The sequence below is a fragment of the Aquarana catesbeiana genome, linkage group LG06 (assembly GCF_042186555.1).
Source record: "Aquarana catesbeiana isolate 2022-GZ linkage group LG06, ASM4218655v1, whole genome shotgun sequence".
NCBI lineage: Eukaryota > Metazoa > Chordata > Amphibia > Anura > Ranidae > Aquarana > Aquarana catesbeiana.
Window position 1 is genome coordinate 23,814,148 of NC_133329.1, and position 23,180 is coordinate 23,837,327.

The following is a 23,180-nucleotide window of genomic DNA, read 5'->3' on the forward strand; positions in this document are numbered from 1 at the left end:
AAGCCCAGTTAAGCAGCAAAGCCGATGTGGACTGTGCTCTGTTCTGTAGGTTCTATATTCAGAATTTCTAACAGGTTATGGGCCCAGACACCCAGAGAAAAGCTGAGAACTCAGACACCTAGTCATAGCCAGCTAAACCAACTAAGTTCCAGATACAGCAACAGAAAGAAGACTGAAAAAAGAATAAAGGAAAATGCCCAGTAACACAGCTGCAACAAAGCTTTCATTTAAACATCTGACAAACCATAAATATCCAGTCTTTGAAATTCAAGATCAAAATGCTGCTAATAAGAGAAGGTATGTGGAAATGTATAAATGAAGTCAGGCCAGAACACCCTTCAGATGAGTGGATAGAGAAAAATCAGAAAGCTCAGATCACAATCTCTATTAGCATAGAGGATGATCAAATCATACAAATAAGTAAGTGTGAAACTGCTTAAGAAATGTGGGAAGGATTACAAAAGGTGCATTAAAGAGCTAATCTCTGCAATACACTGTATTTGATTAGAAAGTTACACCAAGACCCAAACAAGGTAACCATCAGCAGAAGTGTAATTGTCAATGCAACTTCTGTATTTTCACAATTTCATGAACTAACACACTAAACACTTCAAACTGAAGGAGATTTCACATCAATGTCACGTGAAGATAAGCAACAAAGTGACTCAGAAATAGAAATTATCACAGACAATCCAGATGCTGTAAAAGAAGAAACCAGGCCACTAGAGGCTTTAATCAGGAAATCTAACAGCAGCAATAAGGGCACCCCAGCCAAAAGTCTGTCCTATTTTGCTCGCGTAGCCTTAAAAACAGAGCCAGATTCATGGGATGAGATGAAAAGAAACAAAAGTGGATCAGAAGCTTTGACAATACCACTTACAAGAATCAGATTTATAGAACTGAGATCTGAAATGCGACTAATATATGGAGTAGGGGTGTTGGCATACATTGTTCATGTATTTTATGTAACAGCTACATCAGCCAGTAGATGGCAGTGTTTATAGGTTTGTAGCTGCATCTATGGTACATTAAACTCTATTTCTGCAGTTAAGCAGCAAAGCCCATGCAGACTGTGCAATGTCTGTACTGTAGGACTTTATAACACGTTGCAATCCTTGGAATACAGAAATTCCCTTAGAAGTCAGTCAACTCCAAAGTAATATTTTAAATATTGACCTGATGACCTTAAAAAGATCTGTGTGATGTCTTTGAAGTTACCACTATTTAATAAGATATCAAAATAATAATCATTAGATAACAGCAAAAAAGAGATATGATTGAACTTTAAACAAAATAAATAACAGCAAAGCCCAGTAAAACATGTAATACAGACGTTGCTTTAAGTGGCAGTCCATCTGATATTATTATAGGTGGAGTGGGTCACTCCTTGGCTTAGTTCTTATATCTTTTAGGGATTCTCATTATGAGATCCCTCTGCCAGCATTCATATTTCCACCCTCCATGGGGTGTTCAAGTGCCTTCTCTTACTTTCTCTATAATATGAAATGAATAAAAAATGTGTAGCACTACCCCCAGAGGGACCACGGTAGATTACACAGGTTCTTTCTATGGTTGCACCTGCTGTATACCTTTTTTTTTACCAGCGAGTACAAGTACTGATATTTTTGGTCAAGTACTCGCCGATGCCGAGTACCGATACCTTTGCAGTGCAATGTGAGCCCCATACAAAATGAATGCCAGTCCGAATTGCATTCGTTTTCCCGCACCGCTCTTGTGTGAACCCAGGCTGAAATCACTATGACAAGCCTGGGTTAACACAGGAGTGGTGTGGGAAAACACATGCAATTCGGACAGGAATCGCACATCATTCCTGTTCAAAACGCATGCAATTCTTTGCAGTGCAATTTGAGCTCAATCATTTTGTATAGGCTCAAATTTCACCACAAAAGGTATCGGTTTTGGGTATTGGAGTTTTTGCACTCGTAAGAGTACTCATGCAAATACTCGGTATTGGTGCAACCCTAGTTCTTTTCCAAACAGTGCAGAGGCAGCCAGGCACACAGTGACTCACTCCAGCTCATTGAACAGTCTAGGGGTTGCCTTTTAGAGTTTACTTGCTTATAGAAACATTGCAACAGGAGGGGATTTGGGCTGAAGTGAATACTCCAGAACGTCTGGCATTGTTAGCAGAAGACACTTTTAATATGAACAGTCTATAGGTTCACAGCTGCAGACCATGAAGTAGCTTTAGCACATGTAAAGGTAGATAGAAACAGTCAACAGGTCCCTGGCTGGGGACCATGAAGTAAGTTGGATATCAGGCAAGGTAGACTCTAAATTCATGCACGGCTGGGGACCATGCTGCAAGCCCTGTATAGGAGAGTGTGTAACAGCCTCAGCCCGGGCTACAACAGGCCATGCCCTCAACGTGTTTCGCTCCACCCCGAAGCTTAATCAATCATGATTAACCATGATTAAGCTCCGGGGGTGGAGCAAAATGCACTGGAAGGCTTTGGCTGGTTGGAGCCCGGGCTGAGGCTGCAACATACTCAATGTGCGGCTTACAGGACATCTTTCTCTTTATATTCTGCTCACCTTAAATAGAAATGATTTTATTATGACTGTAATGTTTTAAAACCCATTCCTGTTGATTTAAGTGGATAATCTCCTGTCGTATTAGTGGAGGGGTATTATTTCATTACATTATACTTTAATGTACTATCCACAGTGATTGTAAATATTCTTACCAAAATTGATGTATATGTACCTAAAGGAAGTAAAAGAATAAAGTTACAATACGGAAAGAGATATAAGAAAATCAAAACTGACAACACAGACAACTTACTTTTTATGATCTCTTTGATCTTGTCCATGTTTTCTTTAAATGACTTTCCTTTTCTGACAACATGATTATCAGAGGCTAAGGCTAAAGGAACTGGAAACAAGAAGTCAAAACCATTACTGAAGGTAGAGTTTTTCTTTATTAGGGAACAAATTTTTATTTGAGAATGAGAGTCTGTTTAATGTGAGGGTGATCAGAGAAATGACAATAGAGCTATGGAAGACAGAGCTTGAAGGGGTTGTAAACCCTCGTGTTTTTTCACCTTAAAGCGGGGGTCCACCTATCTATCGTTTTTTTTTTTTTGGAGTTCATTAACAAACTTTTCTTCTCATGATTATCTACTCACATGTTCTGTGTAATAAGTCCGCCTGTGTCCGATTTCTTTGTAAAGAATAACTTATAAAATTCACTGAAGGCGGTTTCCATCTTCATTGTGGGCATTTGAAGCCCACAAGCATGTATTTCCTGGATGCGGTGAATGCTGTGCTCCCAGCATTCACTGAGATGTTGTGATGACGCTGTTGCACAATGCATGCTGGGAAGCCTGAGACTAGCTCCCAGAGGACTGTGGGAGGTCTGGGAGAGGCTAGAAACACGCCTACTCCCATGGGAGGAAAACCAGGAAGTGCTAAGAAGATTAGAAAAAAAAAAAAAGGTAATTACGGCGATTTAAATTGTTTTACACAGCATGTCAGCATCTAGGCAAGGAAGAGAATGCATAGAGATAATGTTCAAAATTTCGGTGGAACCCCGCTTTAATGTATCCTATGCATTAAGGTGAAAAAACACCTTACAGTGTCCGGCCCCCCAGTCCCCCTTTTTTACTTACCTGAGCCCTGAATTTCTGTGGGTGCTTCCCCACCGTCCTTCTCTCCATGGTGTCCCAGCTTTGATTGGATAGATTGATAGCAGCGCAGCCATTGGCTCACGCTGCTGTCAATCAAATCCAATGATGCAGGCGCCGGTGGGGTGGGGCCGAGTCATACACTCGGCGTTTATGGATGCCGAGTGTATGACTCAGGAGCGCGCCCGCAAGGTAACCCCTTTGGGAGAGCGCTTCTCCTAGGGTGTTATCTAATGTGGGGAGGAGCCGCGGGGAGGAGCAGCGAGAGCCACCGAGGTCCCCCTAGGAAAGGTGGATCAGGGCCACTCTGTGCAAAACGAGCTGCACAGTGGAGGTAAGTATGACATGTTTGTTATTTTATTTTTTTAGATACAAAGCTTTATTATCACTTTAAACTCTGTGGCTTTCCTGGTCCAAATGTTCATGGATGGACAATGAGTAAGGCTATACAATTTAACCAGCCTATAAAGTTTATAAGATTTATGGGCTTGATATGGTGTATGGAGAGGGAGAAGAGATTAAATCCTTCAATTGTTGATTTACTATATATAATCAAGGATGGCCAGATGTTTTGTCCATAGCTATGAGATGTTCCAACTAATTGATTCCTCAAGTCTGTCCATTCTGCTATTGAAAGACATGTGTTGACTTCTGGGGGGAGATTTACTAAAACTGGAGCACTCAGAATCTGGTGCAGCTGGGCATGGTAGTCAATCAGCTTTTAACTTTAGGCTGGGTTCACATCTAATACCGATGTGGCTAACAGCTGTTTCAAGGATGAACCAGGCACAAATTTTTGCCTGAATTCGGACCTGCAGAGATGTGTGAACTGGTTCCATTGAGAGCCGGTCACAATCTCCTGTCATGCGAATTGGATGCGGGGAAATCCACATCCAATTCGCACTGGTGTGAACTCAGCCTTCGCTTGTTCAGTTAAGCTTTTTGACAATAAAACCTGGAAGCTGATTGATTTCTATGCAGAGCTGCACCAGATTTTACACTCTTCAGTTTTAGAAAATCAACCCCCTAGTGTCTGGGAATATTTTGGGAATCTTAAACTGGCTATATACATTTTGTTTTTTCTCATGATGGGCACTTTTGAAATTTACCAGTAGCTGCTGCATTTTCCACCCTCAGCTTATACTCGAGTCAATAAGTTTCCCAGTTTTTTGTGGTAAAATTCGATGCCTCGGCTTATATTTGGATCGACTTATACTCGAGTATATCCGGCAAGTGGCAAATGAGGTTTAATGCTGATAAATGTAAAGTTATGCACTTGGGGGCTAAGGATATGCATGCATCATACATACTAGGGGGAGTACAACTGGGGGAATCCGTAGCGGAGAAGGATCTGGGGGTTTTGGTAGATCATAAGCTCAATAATAGCATGCAATGCCAAGCTGCGGTTTCCAAAGCGAGCAAAGTCCTTTCTTGTATTAGGAGAGGTATAGAGTCCAGAGAGAGAGATATCATCTGTTCAAATAATTAGTAAGGTTTCATCTGGAATATTCAGTTCAGTTTTGGGCACCAGTTCTCAAAAAGGATATCGGGGAACTGGAGAAAGTGCAGAGAAGGGCAACCAAACTGATAAGAGGCATGAAGGAGCTCAGCTATGAGGAAAGATTAGAGGAACTGAATTTATTCTCTCTTGAGAAGAGGAGATTAACCGCTTGCAGACTGCTTCATGCAGATATACTGCGGCAAAAGGGCAACGTACAGGTACGTGATTCTGCCTGTGGGTGCCCTTTTGCCGCAGTATATCTATAAGAATATATCTATATATCTATAAGAAGTGGCTTGTGCGCCCGTGGCATGCTCCGTGAGTCCGACCGTGGGTCCCGCTGACTCGATGTCCGCGGGGATACCCGCGATCGTCTCATGGAGAGGAAGAACGGGGAAATGCTAATGTAAACAAGCATCTCCCTATTCTGCCTAGTGACAGGACACTGATCAAAGCTCCCTGTAATTGGGAGTGGTAATCAGTGTCGTGTCACATGTAGCCCATACCCCCACAGTTAGAATCACTCCCTAGGACACACCTAACCCCTGCAACGCACTGATCGCTGTATAAATGTGAATGGTCCCAAAGTAGCGCCAAAAGTGTCCGATGTGTCCGCCATAATAACGCAGTCACGATCAAAATCGCTGATCGCCGCCATTACTAGTACAAAAAAAAATTAATAAAAATGCCATAAAACTATCCCCTATTTTGTAGATGCTATAACTTTTGCGCAAACCAATCAGTAAACGCTTTTTGTGATTTTTATTTTAGCAAAAATATGTACAAGAATACATATCGGCTTAAACTGAGGTAAAAAAAAAATATATATTTTTTGGGGATATTTATTATAGCAAAAAGTAAAAAATATAGCTTTTTTTTCAAATTGTCGCTCTTTTTTTGTTTATAGCGCAAAAAATAAAAACCGCAGAGGTGAGCAAATACCACCAAAAGAAAGTTCTATTTGTGGGAAAAAAAAGGACGTCAATTTTGTTTGGGAGCCACGTCGCACGACCACGCAATTGTCAGTTAAAGCGACCCAGTGCCGTATCGCAAAAAGTGCTCTGGTCTTTGGCCAGCCAAATGGTCCGGGCTGAAGTGGTTAAGGGGGGATATGATCTCCATGTGTAAATACATTAGGGGGATATGATCAACGTGTATAAATATATAAGGGGTCCATATAGTGAACTTGGTGTTGAATTATTCACTTTAAGGTCATCAAAGAGGACAAGGGGCACTCTTTACGTCTAGAGCAAAAAAGACTTCATCTCCAAATACGGAAAGGTTTCTTCACAGTAAGAGCTGTGAAAATGTGGAATAGACTACCTCCAGAGGTGGTTATGACCAGCTCAGTAGATTGCTTTGAAAAAGGTCTGGATTCTTTCCTAAATGTACATAATATAACTGGGTACTGACATTTATAGGTAAAGTTGATCCAGGGAAAATCCGATTGCCTCTCGGGGGATCAGGAAGGAATTTTTTTCCCCTGCTGTAGCAAATTGGATCATGCTTTGCTGGGGTTTTTCGCCTTCCTCTGGATCAACTGTGGGTATAGAATTGGGTATATGGGATTGTATTTATTTTTATTTTTTGGTTGAACTGGATGGACTTGTGTATTTTTTCAACCTAACTATGTAAATAATAACCCTGAATTTATATAGAGAAAACAGTACACTATTTGAATCAAATGAAACACTAATTGTAATGGCTCTCTATCACATGGATTTGTTTCCTTCCCAATGGCATTCAACTCTTTTATTTCTCCTCTATGACTTTAGGAGGAAACATGATGTGATAACAATAGTAACTCACCTTCAGATATGTCAATAATTTCAAATTCTTCATCTTTATTTCCAGCAGCACCTGATAAACATTATGTATACACATATTAAGATGTGTAAGATATTACTATATTGCAAAATACAGCAAATATAATAAATTTGCATAGCCTTAGCATACGATATTCACATTACTTCAAATGCACTAATAATGTGAAACAGCAAACAGACCTAAAATATGAATAAATATTGTTAATAAATGTTCCCATGGTATGTGTGTTCAGCACATAGAGCTTTAGTGGGGTAGGTCTGGGGTTTTCTGTAGGTCAGTCAATGTCTTCAACTCCCATCTCAGTATACCAAGGCTTGCCTTGTACATTGAGGATTTATAGTACTGGAACAGAAACGTCCTTTTCTAAGACCTTTCCTACCCTAATTAATATAGTATGTCTATCCCAATATTTTATTTTAATGAAGCCTTTACATGTTTGATCCTATCAAGAAAGACATGTTAATAAAGATACTGCATGAGCATGTTCTTTAAAAAAAATTGGCAAATGGCAGCTTCACAAATGTGATGTACTGTATACATATAATTTTGCTCATGATCAGAATATGCTCATGCAGTATCTTTATTAACATGTCTTTCTTGATAGGATCAAACATGTTAATGCTTCATAAAAAATATTAGGATATACATACTAAAGTAATGGGTAGGACTGGAGCGTTTACAACACTGATTCCAAAAAAGTTGGGTCACTGTGTGAAATCTACATGAAAACAGAATGATGTGCAAATCTTATAAATCCGTATTTTATTTACAATAGAAAATAGAAAACACATAAAATGTTTAAACTGAGAAAATGTACCATTAAAAAAAATAAATGGATCATTTTGAAATTGATGGCAGCAACTTGTCTCAAAAAACTTTGAACAGGACAACAAAAAGCTGGCAAAGTAAGTGGTACAAAAGAGCTGGAAGAACATTTTTTAACTAATTAGGATCATTTGGAACAGGTCAGTAACATGATTAGATATAAAAAGAGCATCTTAGGGAGTCAGAATGTCTCAGAAGTAAAGATGGGCAGAGGTTCACCAATCTGAAAATCTGCACCTAAAAAGGTTTGAACTATTTCAGAATAGTCCTCAACTTAAAATTGCTGTCTTTAAATATATCATTGACTACAGTACATAATAGTACCAAAAAGATTCCAAGAATCTGGAGAAATCTCTGTGTGGAATGGACAAGGCCGAAACACAATATTGGATGGCGGTGATCTTCGAGCCCTCAGATGGCACTGCATTAAAAACAGACATGATTCTGGGATGGACATCACTGCATGGGCTCAGGAATACTTCCAAAAATCACTGTAAAAAAATGCAAAGTAAAGCTCTATCATGCACAGAAGAAGCCATATCTGAACACAATCCAGAAACGCCACCATCTCCTCTGGGCCAAAGCTCACTTAAATGGTCTGTTGCAAAGTGGAAAACTGTTCTGTAGTCAGACAAAGCTGTCATTCTTTTTTGGCACTATGTGATCCACATCCTCTAGACAAGCTTCTGGCTTGTTATCTACTCTCAGTTCAAAACCCGACATCTGTAATGGTATGGGGGGGAGGAGGCATTAGTGTGTATGGAATGGGCAGCTTGTATGTCTGGAAAGGCACCATAAATGCTGAAATATATATCCAAGTTTTAGAGCAGCATATACTCCCATACAGATGACGTCTTTTTCATGGAAGGCCTTGCATATTTCAGCAGGACAATGCTAAACCGCATACTGCATATATGACAATAGAATGGCTTGCTAGTAGAGGAGTCCAGATGCTTAAAGCAGAGCTCCACCCAAAAGGGGAAGTTACACTTTAAGCACTCCTCCCCCCCAAATATGCCACATCTAGCGTGTCATTTTTAGGGGGGGGGGCAGGTACCTAGTTTTAACAGGAACCTGCTCCCACTTCCGCTTGGGCCACCTAGGTGGCTCGAGCGGAAGTTATTCTCTCCCCTTCCCTCCCTGCAATCTTCTGAGACACATGACAGTTCCCAGAAGGTCTCCCGACCAATGGGGAGGCACTCCGTGACTCGCGCATGTGCAGTGTGCACCCAGCTCTAAAGCCGCATGCTGTCACAGCCGGGTGCCCACACTTGCAATGCTGGCACCGCGGAGAGGGAGAGAAGCAAGGGTTCGGGCGGCCGCATCTCTGGATCCTGGGACAGGTGAGTGTCTGTTTATTAAAAGTCAGCAGGTACACTTTTTGTAGCTGCTGACTTTTAATAAACATAAAATTGAGTGGAACTCCGCTTTAACTGGCCTGCATGCAGTCCAGACCTTTCACCAACTGAAAATTTTTGACAACAAAAAATATTACAAAGAAGACCCAGGACTGTTGAGCACTTAGAATCCTATATCAGGCAAGAATCGGACAACATTTCTCTCCCAAAACTCAAACAACTGACCTCCTCAGTTCCAGACATTGCTACACCATGCTAAACATGGCCCTGTCCCAACTTTTTGGAGATGCGTTGCTGCCATCAATTTCAAAATTACCTTATTTTCTTCTTGAAAGGATTCATTTCGAGGGTCCCAATTGGAACACCCACCACTAGATTTCAGCCAGTTCACCGGGAACTGCACAAAATTCACTTGGTGACCCGTTTCCCGATTGGCCCAAAGGAGAAGCGTTCCAATTGGCCTAGGAGGAGGAGGGAGGAGATGTACAACAGAAGCCGCCGTGATGCAGAGTAGGAGACGCAGGGAAAGCACTGCCCATGCCATAGGTGGGGTAAGTGCGGGGCTGGCAACCATCTGACCGACCGGGGGGGTGGCTGTGGGTGCACTGTTTGCCACCCCCCCAAAAAAATTTTTACCACCAGCCGCCACTGCTATAGAACAGCACTTGGATGCCGCAACATGAGGGCCGTTCTATCCAGCAGTACACAACACCTATTATGGATTCCAACGAAGAAAAAAAGGACCCCATTCATCACATGAATGTTGGCAGACATCTGAAAATGAGGTATGTATTTTTCAAGCATGGGGAATGGGGCTTCTGTAGGGTGGTGGAGCTGGAGTTGGACTTTGATGAGATTAAAGTCACAGATTATTATCTGTTTTTAGGAACTATTCTATTTATAGGCATACAGGATACAACCCCATATAGGTGATCCAAAGTACTACTTACTATTTCACTTCTGTGTTAGTATACAGAAAACCTATGATCAAAGAGAACACAAGCTACCTTACCTTTAACATAGATCAGTGTTATGGGCCAATAATTGACATCCCTTTTGCAGTTAGCAGCCCTATATTGTAATTAGCACTTTCTTATTAGTCAACAAACATCAACATGGGTGAGGATTCACGTTCCATAGTCCCCTTTGGACATGGACAGGAATAATTCAAAAAGCTTTAACACAAGGAGAATAATCATCATTTTTAGCCACGTGACTGTAAATTTTCAAATCTCATTGGATACAGCTAAAAAAAAATATATTGCAAACTAGATCAGCCTAGGAGCTGCTGGTAGTTAGGGAAAAAGGTTGCCCTCATGGAGGTGAGAAAGGACCTCCCTTATGGAACATGCACCAGGTGACCCTGGCTCCCATGTTATATGGGCCCCGGGTGTTTGGTTGGACTTCCGGGGGCCCTAATCTGATCCATATTGAAATTGTAAGGCCCTGCATGAAGTGTGCTCCAGGTGTTTGGGGGTTTATGTGGACTTGGATCATGGGGGCAGAGTGTAAAGGCCTCAAACTGCCACCTGTGAACATGCTTTGTTGATAGGTAGGTCTGCAAGGGCTTGGGCCAATACAGAGTAAAGAGGATGGCCTGGATACCGCTGTTTAATGGTAAAGCATTTTAATTCACCCCAACGGTGTTCTGTAGGGTTGAGGTCAGAGCTCTCTGCAGGACACTCGAGTTCCTCCACACCAAACTGGTCACACCATGTCTTTATGGAGCTGGCTTTGTACACAGGGGCACAGTCATGCTGGAACATAAAAGGATCTTCACTAAACTGTTACCACAAGGGTGGAAATGTGCAACTGTATGTAGCGCTACCTCCAAAATACAAAAGGGCAGCTGGAATTTTAGCCTTTTCCCCTACACAGCCAGGCAACAGGAATTTTCCACTGATTCCAAATGGCTCCAGAAAACAATCTAGGGGTATTGGTTTTGCTTTATTTATTTTGAAATTATGAACTTGAAAGGGGATGAGGGATACATGGGATGTCCAGAACTGAAGAACTCCAAACTTAGACAGTTGAGGACCTGCTAACTTGAATCCAGAAGGAGGATGCACTGGCCTCTCAGCTGCACAGATTGATTCTGGTTCCATTGGATGTCTGCAGCTAAGCCTAGCTTAGCCTGGGCTGGATGAGGGTGTAAGCCTTCCCACTTCTCTATCCCTCTCTTTTTCTCTCCTGGTGTTCCTTCTGACCCAGGGGCAGATCCCCCCAGCACAGGGGTCCCCTCCAGATGACTGGACCCTGGACTCTGCTCCCAGACTGCCAGATCTCTGAGTATTTATGGGATGTCCTCCCCCCTTCTGAGCCCTGCCTCCTCTGTGATTGATGGACACTTCATAAATATTCAGGCTGTAGTCTCTGCTCCTCCACCAACTAGTGGTGCCCATATTTAAATAGATATCAAAGTCTTTACCAAGTAACTATAGACCTGCTAGTGTAACTTCTATAGTCGGGAAGATACTGGAGAGTTTAATAAAAGACCACATAGACAAGTTCTTGCTGGGAAAAAAAAACATTTTAAGCAACAGACAGCATGGATTCATGAAAGACAGAAATTGTCAAACAAACCTGATTTCTTTTTATGAAGAGGTAAGTAAAACCTTGGACAGAGGAGTGGCGGTGGACGTGGTATACTTGGATTTTGCAAAAGCGTTCGAAACAGTTCCGCACACACGGTTCATGTGTAAGGTAAAGTCTACAGGCTTGGAAATATCAGTTTGTAAATGGATAAAAAAACTGGCTAAAAGACAGAATTCAGAGAGTAGTGGTTAATGATTCTCACTCTGAATGGTCTAAGGTTATCAGTGGTGTACGTGTACCCCAAGGTTCAGTGTTGGGACCCTTACTTTTTAATATCTTTATAAATGATATTGGGTCTGGGATTAAAAGTAACATTCCTGTGTTTGCGGATGACACCAAGCTATGCAGTGGAATAACGTCCTTACAGGATGTCTCCAATTTACAAGCCAACCTCAATGCTCTGTTTATTTGGGCGTCTATGTGGCAGATGAGGTTTAATGTTGAGAAATGTAAATTTATGCACTTGGGGGCTAAGAATATGCATCATACATACTAGGGGGGTACAACTGGGGGAATCCATAGTGGAGAAGGATCTGGGGGTTTTGGTAGATCATAAGCTCAATAATAACATGCAATGCCAAGCTGCGGTTTCCAAAGTGAGCAAAGTCCTTTCTTGTATTAAGAGAGGTATGGACTCCAGAGAGAGAGATATCATTTTTCCCCCCTGTACAAATCATTAGTAAGACCTCATCTGGAATATGCAGTTCAGTTTTGGGCACCAGTTCTCAAAAAGGATATCAGGGAACTGGAGAAAGTGCAGAGAAGGGCAACCAAACTGATAAGAGGCATGAAGGAGCTCAGCTATGAGGAAAGATTAGAGGAACTGAAATTATTCTCTCTTGAGAAGAGAAGATTAAGGGGGGATATGTTCTCCATGTATAAATACATTAGGGGGATATGATCAACATGTACAAATACATAAAGGGGTCCATATAGTGAACCTGGTGTTGAGTAGGGATGAGCCGAACACCCCCCTGTTCGGTTCGCACCAGAACATGCGAACAGGAAAAAAGTTTGTTAGAACACGCGAACACCGTTAAAGTCTATGGGACACGAACATGAATAATCAAAAGTGCTAATTTTAAAGGCTAATATGCAAGTTATTGTCATAAAAAGTGTTTGGGGACCCAGGTCCTGCCCCAGGGGACATGGATCAATGCAAAAAAAAGTTTTAAAAACGGCCGTTTTTTCAGGAGCAGTGATTTTAATAATGCTTAAAGTCAAACAATAAAAGTGTAATATCCCTTTAAATTTCGTAGCTGGGGGGTGTCTATAGTATGCCTGTAAAGGGGCGCATGTTTCCTGTGTTTAGAACAGTCTGACAGCAAAATGACATTTTGAAGGATAAAACTCATTTAAAACTACCCGCGGCTATTGCATTGCCGACAATACACATAGAAGTTAATTGATAAAAACGGCATGGGAATTCCCCAAAGGGGAACCCCGCGCCAAAAAAAAAAAAAAAAAAACGGCGTGGGGTCCCCCCAAAAATCCATACCAGACCCTTATCCGATCACGCAACCTGGCAGGCCGCAGGAAAAGAGGGGGGGACGAGAGTGCGCCCCCCCTCCTGAACCGTACCAGGCCACATGCCCTCAACATTGGGAGGGTGCTTTGGGGTAGCCCCCCAAAACACCTTGTCCCCATGTTGATGAGGACAAGGGCCTCATCCCCACAACCCTGGCCGGTGGTTGTGGGGGTCTGCGGGCGAGGGGCTTATCGGAATCTGGAAGCCCCCTTTAACAAGGGGACCCCCAGATCCCGGCCCCCCCCCTGTGTGAAATGGTAAGGGGGTACAAAAGTACCCCTACCATTTCACTAAAAAACTGTCAAAAATGTTAAAAATGACAAGAGACAGTTTTTGACAATTCCTTTATTTAAATACTTCTTCTTTCTTCTATCTTCCTTCATCTTCTGGTTCTTCTGGTTCTTCTGGCTCTTCTGGTTCTTCCTCCAGGGTTCTCGTCCAGCATCTCCTCCGCGGCGTCTTCTATCTTCTTCTCCTCGGGCCACTCCGCACCCATGGCATAGGGGGAGGCTCCCCCTTACCATTTCACACAGGGGGGGGGCGGGATCTGGGGGTCCCCTTGTTAAAGGGGGCTTCCAGATTCCGATAAGCCCCCCGCCCGCAGACCCCCACAACCACCGGCCAGGGTTGTGGGGATGAGGCCCTTGTCCTCATCAACATGGGGACAAGGTGTTTTGGGGGGCTACCCCAAAGCACCCTCCCAATGTTGAGGGCATGTGGCCTGGTACGGTTCAGGAGGGGAGGGGGCCGCACTCTCGTCCCCCCCCTCTTTTCCTGCGGCCTGCCAGGTTGCGTGCTCGGATAAGGGTCTGGTATGGATTTTTGGGGGGACCCCACGCCGTTTTTTTTTTTAATTTTGCCCGGGGTTCCCCTTAATATCCATATCAGACCTGAAGGGCCTGGTATGGAATTTAGGGGGACTCCCACGTCATTTTTTTTTTTTAATTTTGGTTCGGGGTTCCCCTTTGGGGAATTCCCATGCTGTTTTTATCAATGAACTTCTATGTGTATTGTCGGCAATGCAATAGCCGCGGGTAGTTTTAAATGAGTTTTATCCTTCAAAATGTCATTTTGCTGTCAGACTGTTCTAAACACAGGAAACATGCGCCCCTTTACAGGCATACTATAGACACCCCCCAGCTACGAAATTTAAAGGGATATTACACTTTTATTGTTTGACTTTAAGCATTATTAAAATCACTGCTCCTGAAAAAACGGCCGTTTTTAAAACTTTTTTTTGCATTGATCCATGTCCCCTGGGGCAGGACCCAGGTCCCCAAACACTTTTTATGACAATAACTTGCATATTAGCCTTTAAAATTAGCACTTTTGATTTCTCCCATAGACTTTTAAAGGGTGTTCCGCGGCATTCGAATTTGCCGCGAACACCCCAAATTGTTCGCTGTTCGGCGAACTTGCGAACAGCCAATGTTCGTGTCGAACATGAGTTCGACTCGAACTCGAAGCTGATCCCTAGTGTTGAGTTATTCACTTTAAGGTCATCACAGAGGACAATGAGGCACTCTTTACATCTAGAGGAAAAAAGATTTCATCTCCAAATACAGGAAGGTTTCTTCACAGTAAGAGCTGTGAAAATGTGGAATAGACTTCCTCCAGGTTGTGGCCAGCTCAGTAGATTGCTTTAAGAAAGGCCTGGATACTTTCCTAAATGTACATAATATAACTGGGTACTAACATTTATAGGTAAAGTTGATCCAGGGAATCTCAGGGGATCAGGAAGGAATTTTTTTCCCCTGCTGTAGCAAATTGGATCATGCTTTGCTGGGGTTTTTCACCTTCCTCTGGATCAACTGTGGGTATAGAATTGGGTATATGGGATTGTATTTATTTTTACTTTTTGGTTGAACTGGATGGACTTGTGTCTTTTTTCAACCTAACTATGTAAATAATAACCCTGAATTTATATAGAGAAAACAGTACACTATTTGAATCAAATGAAACGCTAATTGTAATGGCTCTCTATCACATGGATTTGTTTCCTTCCCAATGGCATTCAACTCTTTTATTTCTCCTCTATGACTTTAGGGGAAACATGATGTGATAACAATAGTAACTCACCTTCAGTCATTTCCAATTCTTCTTTTTTATTTCCAGCAGCACCTGATAAACATTATGTATACACATATTAAGATGTGTAAGATATTACTATATTGCAAAATACAGCAATTATAATAAATTTGCATAGCCTTAGCATACGATATTCACATTACTCCAAATGCACTATTAATGTGAAACAGCAAACAGACCTAAAATATGAATAAATATTGTTAATAAATGTTCCCATGGTATGTGTGTTCAGCACATAGAGCTTTAGTGGGGTAGGTCTGGGGTTTTCTGTAGGTCAGTCAATGTCTTCAACTCCCATCTCAGTATACCAAGGCTTGCCTTGTACATTGAGGATTTATAGTACTGGAACAGAAACGTCCTTTTCTAAGACCTTTCCTACCCTAATTAATATAGTATGTCTATCCCAATATTTTTTTTTTTTTATGAAGCCTTTACATGTTTGATCCTATCAAGAAAGACATGTTAATAAAGATACTGCATGAGCATGTTCAATAAAAAAAATTGGCAAATGGCAGCTTCACAAATGTGATGTACTGTATACATATAATTTTGCTCATGATCAGAATATGCTCATGCAGTATCTTTATTAACATGTCTTTCTTGATAGGATCAAACATGTTAATGCTTCATAAAAAATATTAGGATATACATACTAAAGTAATGGGTAGGACTGGAGCGTTTACAACACTGATTCCAAAAAAGTTGGGTCACTGTGTGAAATCTACATGAAAACAGAATGATGTGCAAATCTTATAAATCCGTATTTTATTTACAATAGGAGATAGAAAACACATAAAATGTTTAAACTGAGAGAATGTACCATTTAAAAAAATAAATGGATCATTTTGAAATTGATGGCAGCAACTTGTCTCAAAAAAGTTTGGACAGGACAACAAAAAGCTGGCAAAGTAAGTGGTACAAAAGAGCTGGAAGAACATTTTGCAACTAATTAGGATCATTGGAAACAGGTCAGTAACATGAATGGATATAAAAAGAGCATCTTAGGGAGTCATGCCTCATACACACAAGCAGACTTTTCGACGGACTGGTCCGACAGTCTTTCTGACGGACTTTGCAGCGTAAGTCCGCCGGACTTTCAAATGAACGGACGACCACACCAAAGTCCGATGGATTCGTACGACCGGACTAAAATAAGGAAGTTGATAGCCAGTAGCCAATAGCTGCCCTAGCGTCGGTTTTAGTCCGTCTGACTAGCATACAGACAAGCGGATTTTTTCTATTGGATGGCGGTGATCTTCGAGCCCTCAGATGGCACTGCATTAAAAGCAGACATGATTCTGGGATGGACATCACTGCATGGGCTCAGGAATACTTCCAAAAATCACTGTCTGTAAAAAAATGCAAAGTAAAGCTCTATCATGCACAGAAGAAGCCATATCTGAACACAATCCAGAAACGCCACCATCTCCTCTGGGCCAAAGCTCACTTAAATGGTCTGTTGCAAAGTGTAAAACTGTTCTGTAGTCAGACAAAGCTGTCATTCTTTTTTGGCACCATGTGATCCACATCCTCTAGACAAGCTTCTGGCTTGTTATCTACACTCAAAACCTGACATCTGTAATGGTATGGGGGGGGGGAGGCATTAGTGTGTATGGAATGGGCAACTTGTACGTCTGGAAAGGCACCATAAATGCTGAAATATATATCCAAGTTTTAGAGCAGCATATACTCCCATCCAGATGACATCTTTTTCATGGAAGGCCTTGCATATTTCAGCAGGACAATGCTAAACCGCATACTGCATATATGACAATAAAATGGCTTGCTAGTAGAGGAGTCCAGATGCTTAAAGCAGAGCTCCACCCAAAAGGGGAAGTTACACCTTAAGCACTCCTCCCCCCCAAATATGCCACATTTAGCATGTCATTTTTAGGGGGGGGCAGGTACCTAGTTTTGACAGGAACCTGCTCAAACTTCTGCTTGGGCCACCTAGGTGGCTCGAGCGGAAGTTATTCTCTCCCCTTCCCTCCCTGCAATCTTCTGAGACACATCACAGGTCCCAGAAGGTTTCCCGGCCAATGGGGAGGCACTCCGTGACTCGCGCATGTGCAGTGTGCACCCAGCATGCTGTCACTGCCGGGTGCCCACATTTGCAATGCTGGCACCGCGGAGAGGGAGAGAAGCAAGGGTTCGGGCGGCCGCATCTCTGGATCCTGGGACAGGTGAGTGTCTGTTTATTAAAAATCAGCAGATACACTTTTTGTAGCTGCTGACTTTTAATAAACACAAAAATGAGTGGAACTCCGCTTTAACTGGCCTGCATGCAGTCCAGACCTTTCACCAACTGAAAATTTTTGGCAACAAAAAATATTACAAAGAAGACCCAGGACTGTTGAGCACTTAGAATCCTATATCAGGCAAGAATGGGACAACATTTCTCTCCCAAAACTTAAACAACTGACCTCCTCAGTTCCAGACATTGCTACACCATGCTAAACATGGCCCTGTCCCAACTTTTTGGAGATGCGTTGCTGCCATCAATTTCAAAATTACCTTATTTTCTTCTTGAAAGGATTCATTTCGAGGGTCCACATTGGATCACCCACCACTAGATTTCAGCCAGTTCACCGGGAACTGCACAAAATTCACTTGGTGACCCGTTTCCCGTTTGGCCCAAAGGAGAAGCGTTCCAATTGGCCTAGGAGGAGGAGGGAGGAAATGTACAACAGAAGCCGCCGTGATGCCGAGGAGGAGATGCAGGGAAAGCACTGCCTATGCCATAGGTGGGGTAAGTGCGGGGCTGGCAACCATCCGACCACCAGCCGCCACTGATATAGAACAGCACTTGGATGCCGCCACATGGGGGCCATTCTATCCAGCAGTACACAACACCTATTATTGTAATTGTAATTAGCACTTTCTTTTTAGTCAACAAACATCAACATGGGTGAGGATTCACGTTCCATAGTCCCCTTTGGACATGGACAGGAATAATTCAAAAAGCTTTAACACAAGGAGAATAATCATCATTTTTAGCCACGTGACTGTAAATTTTCAAATCTCATTGGATACAGCTAAAAAAATATATATTGCAAACTAGATCAGCCTGGAAGCTGCTGGTAGTTAGGGAAAAGGGTTGCCCTCATGGAGGTGAGAAAGGACATCCCTTATGGAACATGCACCAGGTGACCCTGGCTCCCATGTTATATGGGCCCTGGGTGTTTGGTTGGACTTCCGGGGGCCCTAATCTGATCCATATTGAAATTGTAAGGCCCTGCATGAAGTGTGCTCCAGGTGTTTGGGGGTTTATGTGGACTTGGATCATGGGGGCAGAGTGTAAAGGCCTCAAACTGCCACCTGTGAACATGCTTTGTTGATAGGTAGGTCTGCAAGGGCTTGGGCCAATACTGAGTAAAGAGGATGGCCTGGATACCGCTGTTTAATGGTAAGGCCTTTTAATTCACCCCAACGGTGTTCTGTAGGGTTGAGGTCAGGGCTCTCTGCAGGACACTCGAGTTCCTCCACACCAAACTGGTCACACCATGTCTTTATGGAGCTGGCTTTGTACACAGGGGCACAGTCATGCTGGAACATAAAAGGATCTTCACTAAACTGTTACCACAAGGGTGGAAATGTGCAACTGTATGTAGCGCTACCTCCAAAATACAAAAGGGCAGCTGGAATTTTAGCCTTTTCCCCTACACAGCCAGGCAACAGGAATTTTCCACTGATTCCAAATGGCTCCAGAAAACAATCTAGGGGTATTGGTTTTGCTTTATTTATTTTGAAATTATGAACTTGGATGGGGATGAAGGATACATGGGATGTTCAGAACTGAAGAACTCCAAACTTAGACAGTTGAGGACCTGCTAACTTGAATCCAGAAGGAGGATGCACTGGCCTCTCAGCTGCACAGATTGATTCTGGTTCCATTGGATGTCTGCAGCTAAGCCTAGCTTAGCCTGGGCTGGATGAGGGTGTAAGCCTTCCCACTTCTCTATCCCTCTCTTTTTCTCTCCTGGTGTTCCTTCTGACCCAGGGGCAGATCCCCCCAGCACAGGGGTCCCCTCCAGATGACTGGACCCTGGACTCTGCTCCCAGACTGCCAGATCTCTGAGTATTTATGGGATGTCCTCCCCCCTTCTGAGCCCTGCCTCCTCTGTGATTGATGGACACTTCATAAATATTCAGGCTGTAGTCTCTGCTCCTCCACCAACTAGTGGTGCCCATATTTAAATAGATATCAAAGTCTTTACCAAGTAACTATAGACCTGCTAGTGTAACTTCTATAGTCGGGAAGATACTGGAGAGTTTAATAAAAGACCACATAGACAAGTTCTTGCTGGGAAAAAAAAAACATTTTAAGCAACAGACAGCATGGATTCATGAAAGACAGAAATTGTCAAACAAACCTGATTTCTTTTTATGAAGAGGTAAGTAAAACCTTGGACAGAGGAGTGGCGGTGGACGTGGTATACTTGGATTTTGCAAAAGTGTTCGGTACAGTTCCGCACACACGGTTCATGTGTAAGGTAAAGTCTACAGGCTTGGAAATATCAGTTTGTAAATGGATAAAAAACTGGCTAAAAGACAGAATTCAGAGAGTAGTGGTTAATGATTCTCACTCTGAATGGTCTAAGGTTATCAGTGGTGTACGTGTACCCCAAGGTTCAGTGTTGGGACCCTTACTTTTTAATATCTTTATAAATGATATTGGGTCTGGGATTAAAAGTAACATTCCTGTCTTTGCAGATGACACCAAGCTATGCAGTGGAATAACGTCCTTACAGGATGTCTCCAATTTACAAGCCGACCTCAATGCTCTGTTTAGTTGGGCGACTATGTGGCAGATGAGGTTTACTGTTTATAAATGTAAAGTTATGCACTTGGGGGCTAAGAATATGCATCATACATACTAGGGGGGGTACAACTGGGGGAATCCGTAGTGGAGAAGGATCTGGGGGTTTTGGTAGATCATAAGCTCAATAATAACATGCAATGCCAAGCTGCGGTTTCCAAAGCGAGCAAAATCTTTCTTGTATAAGAGAGGTATGGACTCCAGAGAGAGAGATATCATTTTGCCCCCCTGTACAAATCATTAGTAAGACCTCATCTGGAATATGCAGTTCAGTTTTGGGATCCAGTTCTCAAAAAGGATATCAGGGAACTGGAGAAAGTGCAGAGAAGGGCAACCAAACTGATAAGAGGCATGAAGGAGCTCAGCTATGAGGAAAGATTAGAGGAACTGAAATTATTCCCTCTTGAGAAGAGGAGATTAAGGGGGGTATGTTCTCCATGTATAAATACATTAGGGGGATATGATCAACATGTACAAATACATAAAGGGGTCCATATAGTGAACCTGGTGTTGAGTTATTCACTTTAAGGTCATCACAGAGGACAATGAGGCACTCTTTAAATCTAGAGGAAAAAAGATTTCATCTCCAAATACAGAAAGGTTTCTTCACAGTAAGAGCTGTGAAAATGTGGAATAGACTTCCGCCAGGTTTTGGCCAGCTCAATAGATTGCTTTAACCTACCTGGCGGTATGATTATTTCGGATTTTAGGTGCTGAAAGCGGTACAATTATTTTGCATGGAAATTTGGCGTTTTATATTGTAGGTCTGTAAATCTTAACAATAACACACTTAAATCTGTCCAAACCAGAGTCTAGTAGATATCCCGGGTATGATAAAGTTTGAAACACAAAAACATAAATTATAATATAATAAATAAAAATAAATAATTAAAAAAAAAAAAAAAAATAGTAATAAAATAAATTTCCCCACAATTCACTATCGCTCAATTCTGCAAGTGTTCTAATTTACTATCGCTGTTTTCTACCTGGTCTAAAGCCACTTTTGACGTAAAGGGACACTTTTTGGTTGCTATGGACAATCTCCAGTTTCCAGGCAGAAAGAACAGTGTATATCATGTAAAACTGCATGCAGGGCATGGGCCAAATCACTGGGGACAAAAGGGATGTGAAATCATTTCATACAGTACTGTAATCTGTAAGATTACAGTACTGTATGTGTTATGATTTTTACTTTTTTTTTAATTTGCCGCCAGGCTCCGCCCCCGTGCGTCGCGCCGCTCGCAGGGAACGGAGCCTGGCACAGAGAGGCTTCGGAGGAGGACGGAGTCCTCGGACACTGCGGGGGACATCGCAGGATCCCGGGGACAAGGTAAGTAAAGCCGCCCCAGGATCCTGCAATGCGATCCCGAGTGTGGCTCGGGGTTACCGCTAATGGTACTGAATGTTAACCCCGAGCCACACTCGGGAATACCGCCAGGGAGGTTAAGAAAGGCCTGGATACTTTCCTAAATGTACATAATATAACTGGGTACTAACATTTATAGGTAAAGTTGATCCAGGGAATCTCAGGGGATCAGGAAGGAATTTTTTTCCCCTGCTGTAGCAAATTGGATCATGCTTTGCTGGGGTTTTTCACCTTCCTCTGGATCAACTGTGGGTATAGAATTGGGTATATGGGATTGTATTTATTTTTACTTTTTGGTTGAACTGGATGGACTTGTGTCTTTTTTCAACCTAACTATGTAAATAATAACCCTGAATTTATATAGAGAAAACAGTACACTATTTGAATCAAATGAAACACTAATTGTAATGGCTCTCTATCACATGGATTTGTTTCTTTCCCAATGGCATTCAACTCTTTTATTTCTCCTCTATGACTTTAGGAGGAAACATGATGTGATAACAATAGTAACTCACCTTCAGATATGTCAATAATTTCAAATTCTTCATCTTTATTTCCAGCAGCACCTGATAAACATTATGTATACACATATTAAGATGTGTAAGATATTACTATATTGCAAAATACAGCAATTATAATAAATTTGCATAGCCTTAGCATACGATATTCACATTACTTCAAATGCACTATTAATGTGAAACAGCAAACAGACCTAAAATATGAATAAATATTGTTAATAAATGTTCCCATGGTATGTGTGTTCAGCACATAGAGCTTTAGTGGGGTAGGTCTGGGGTTTTCTGTAGGTCAGTCAATGTCTTCAACTCCCATCTCAGTATACCAAGGCTTGCCTTGTACATTGAGGATTTATAGTACTGGAACAGAAACGTCCTTTTCTAAGACCTTTCCTACCCTAATTAATATAGTATGTCTATCCCAATATTTTTTTTTTTTATGAAGCCTTTACATGTTTGATCCTATCAAGAAAGACATGTTAATAAAGATACTGCATGAGCATGTTCAATAAAAAAAATTGGCAAATGGCAGCTTCACAAATGTGATGTACTGTATACATATAATTTTGCTCATGATCAGAATATGCTCATGCAGTATCTTTATTAACATGTCTTTCTTGATAGGATCAAACATGTTAATGCTTCATAAAAAATATTAGGATATACATACTAAAGTAATGGGTAGGACTGGAGCGTTTACAACACTGATTCCAAAAAAAGTTGGGTCACTGTGTGAAATCTACATGAAAACAGAATGATGTGCAAATCTTATAAATCCGTATTTTATTTACAATAGGAGATAGAAAACACATAAAATGTTTAAACTGAGAAAATGTACCATTAAAAAAAATAAATGGATCATTTTGAAATTGATGGCAGCAACTTGTCTCAAAAAACTTTGGACAGGACAACAAAAAGCTGGCAAAGTAAGTGGTACAAAAGAGCTGGAAGAACATTTTGCAACTAATTAGGATCATTGGAAACAGGTCAGTAACATGAATGGATATAAAAAGAGCATCTTAGGGAGTCATGCCTCGTACACACAAGCGGACTTTTCGACGGACCACACCAAAGTCCGATGGATTCGTACAACCGGACTAAAATAAGGAAG

The 23,180-nt window shown here is 41.9% G+C and overlaps 1 protein-coding gene across 1 annotated transcript in view; it reads right to left on the reverse strand.

The window, feature by feature from the left end:
• LOC141147916 (uncharacterized) overlaps positions 1-23,180 on the reverse strand; it is a 42,286-nt gene that overhangs the window by 5,976 nt on the left and 13,130 nt on the right. Inside the window, exons 2-6 of the mRNA XM_073635075.1 lie at positions 22,070-22,120; positions 15,361-15,402; positions 6,958-7,008; positions 2,807-2,896; positions 2,709-2,728 (exon numbers count right to left, since the gene is read on the reverse strand). Coding sequence (XP_073491176.1) covers positions 2,709-2,728; positions 2,807-2,896; positions 6,958-7,008; positions 15,361-15,402; positions 22,070-22,120 — 254 coding nt within the window. The remainder of the gene's footprint in view (positions 1-2,708; positions 2,729-2,806; positions 2,897-6,957; positions 7,009-15,360; positions 15,403-22,069; positions 22,121-23,180) is intronic.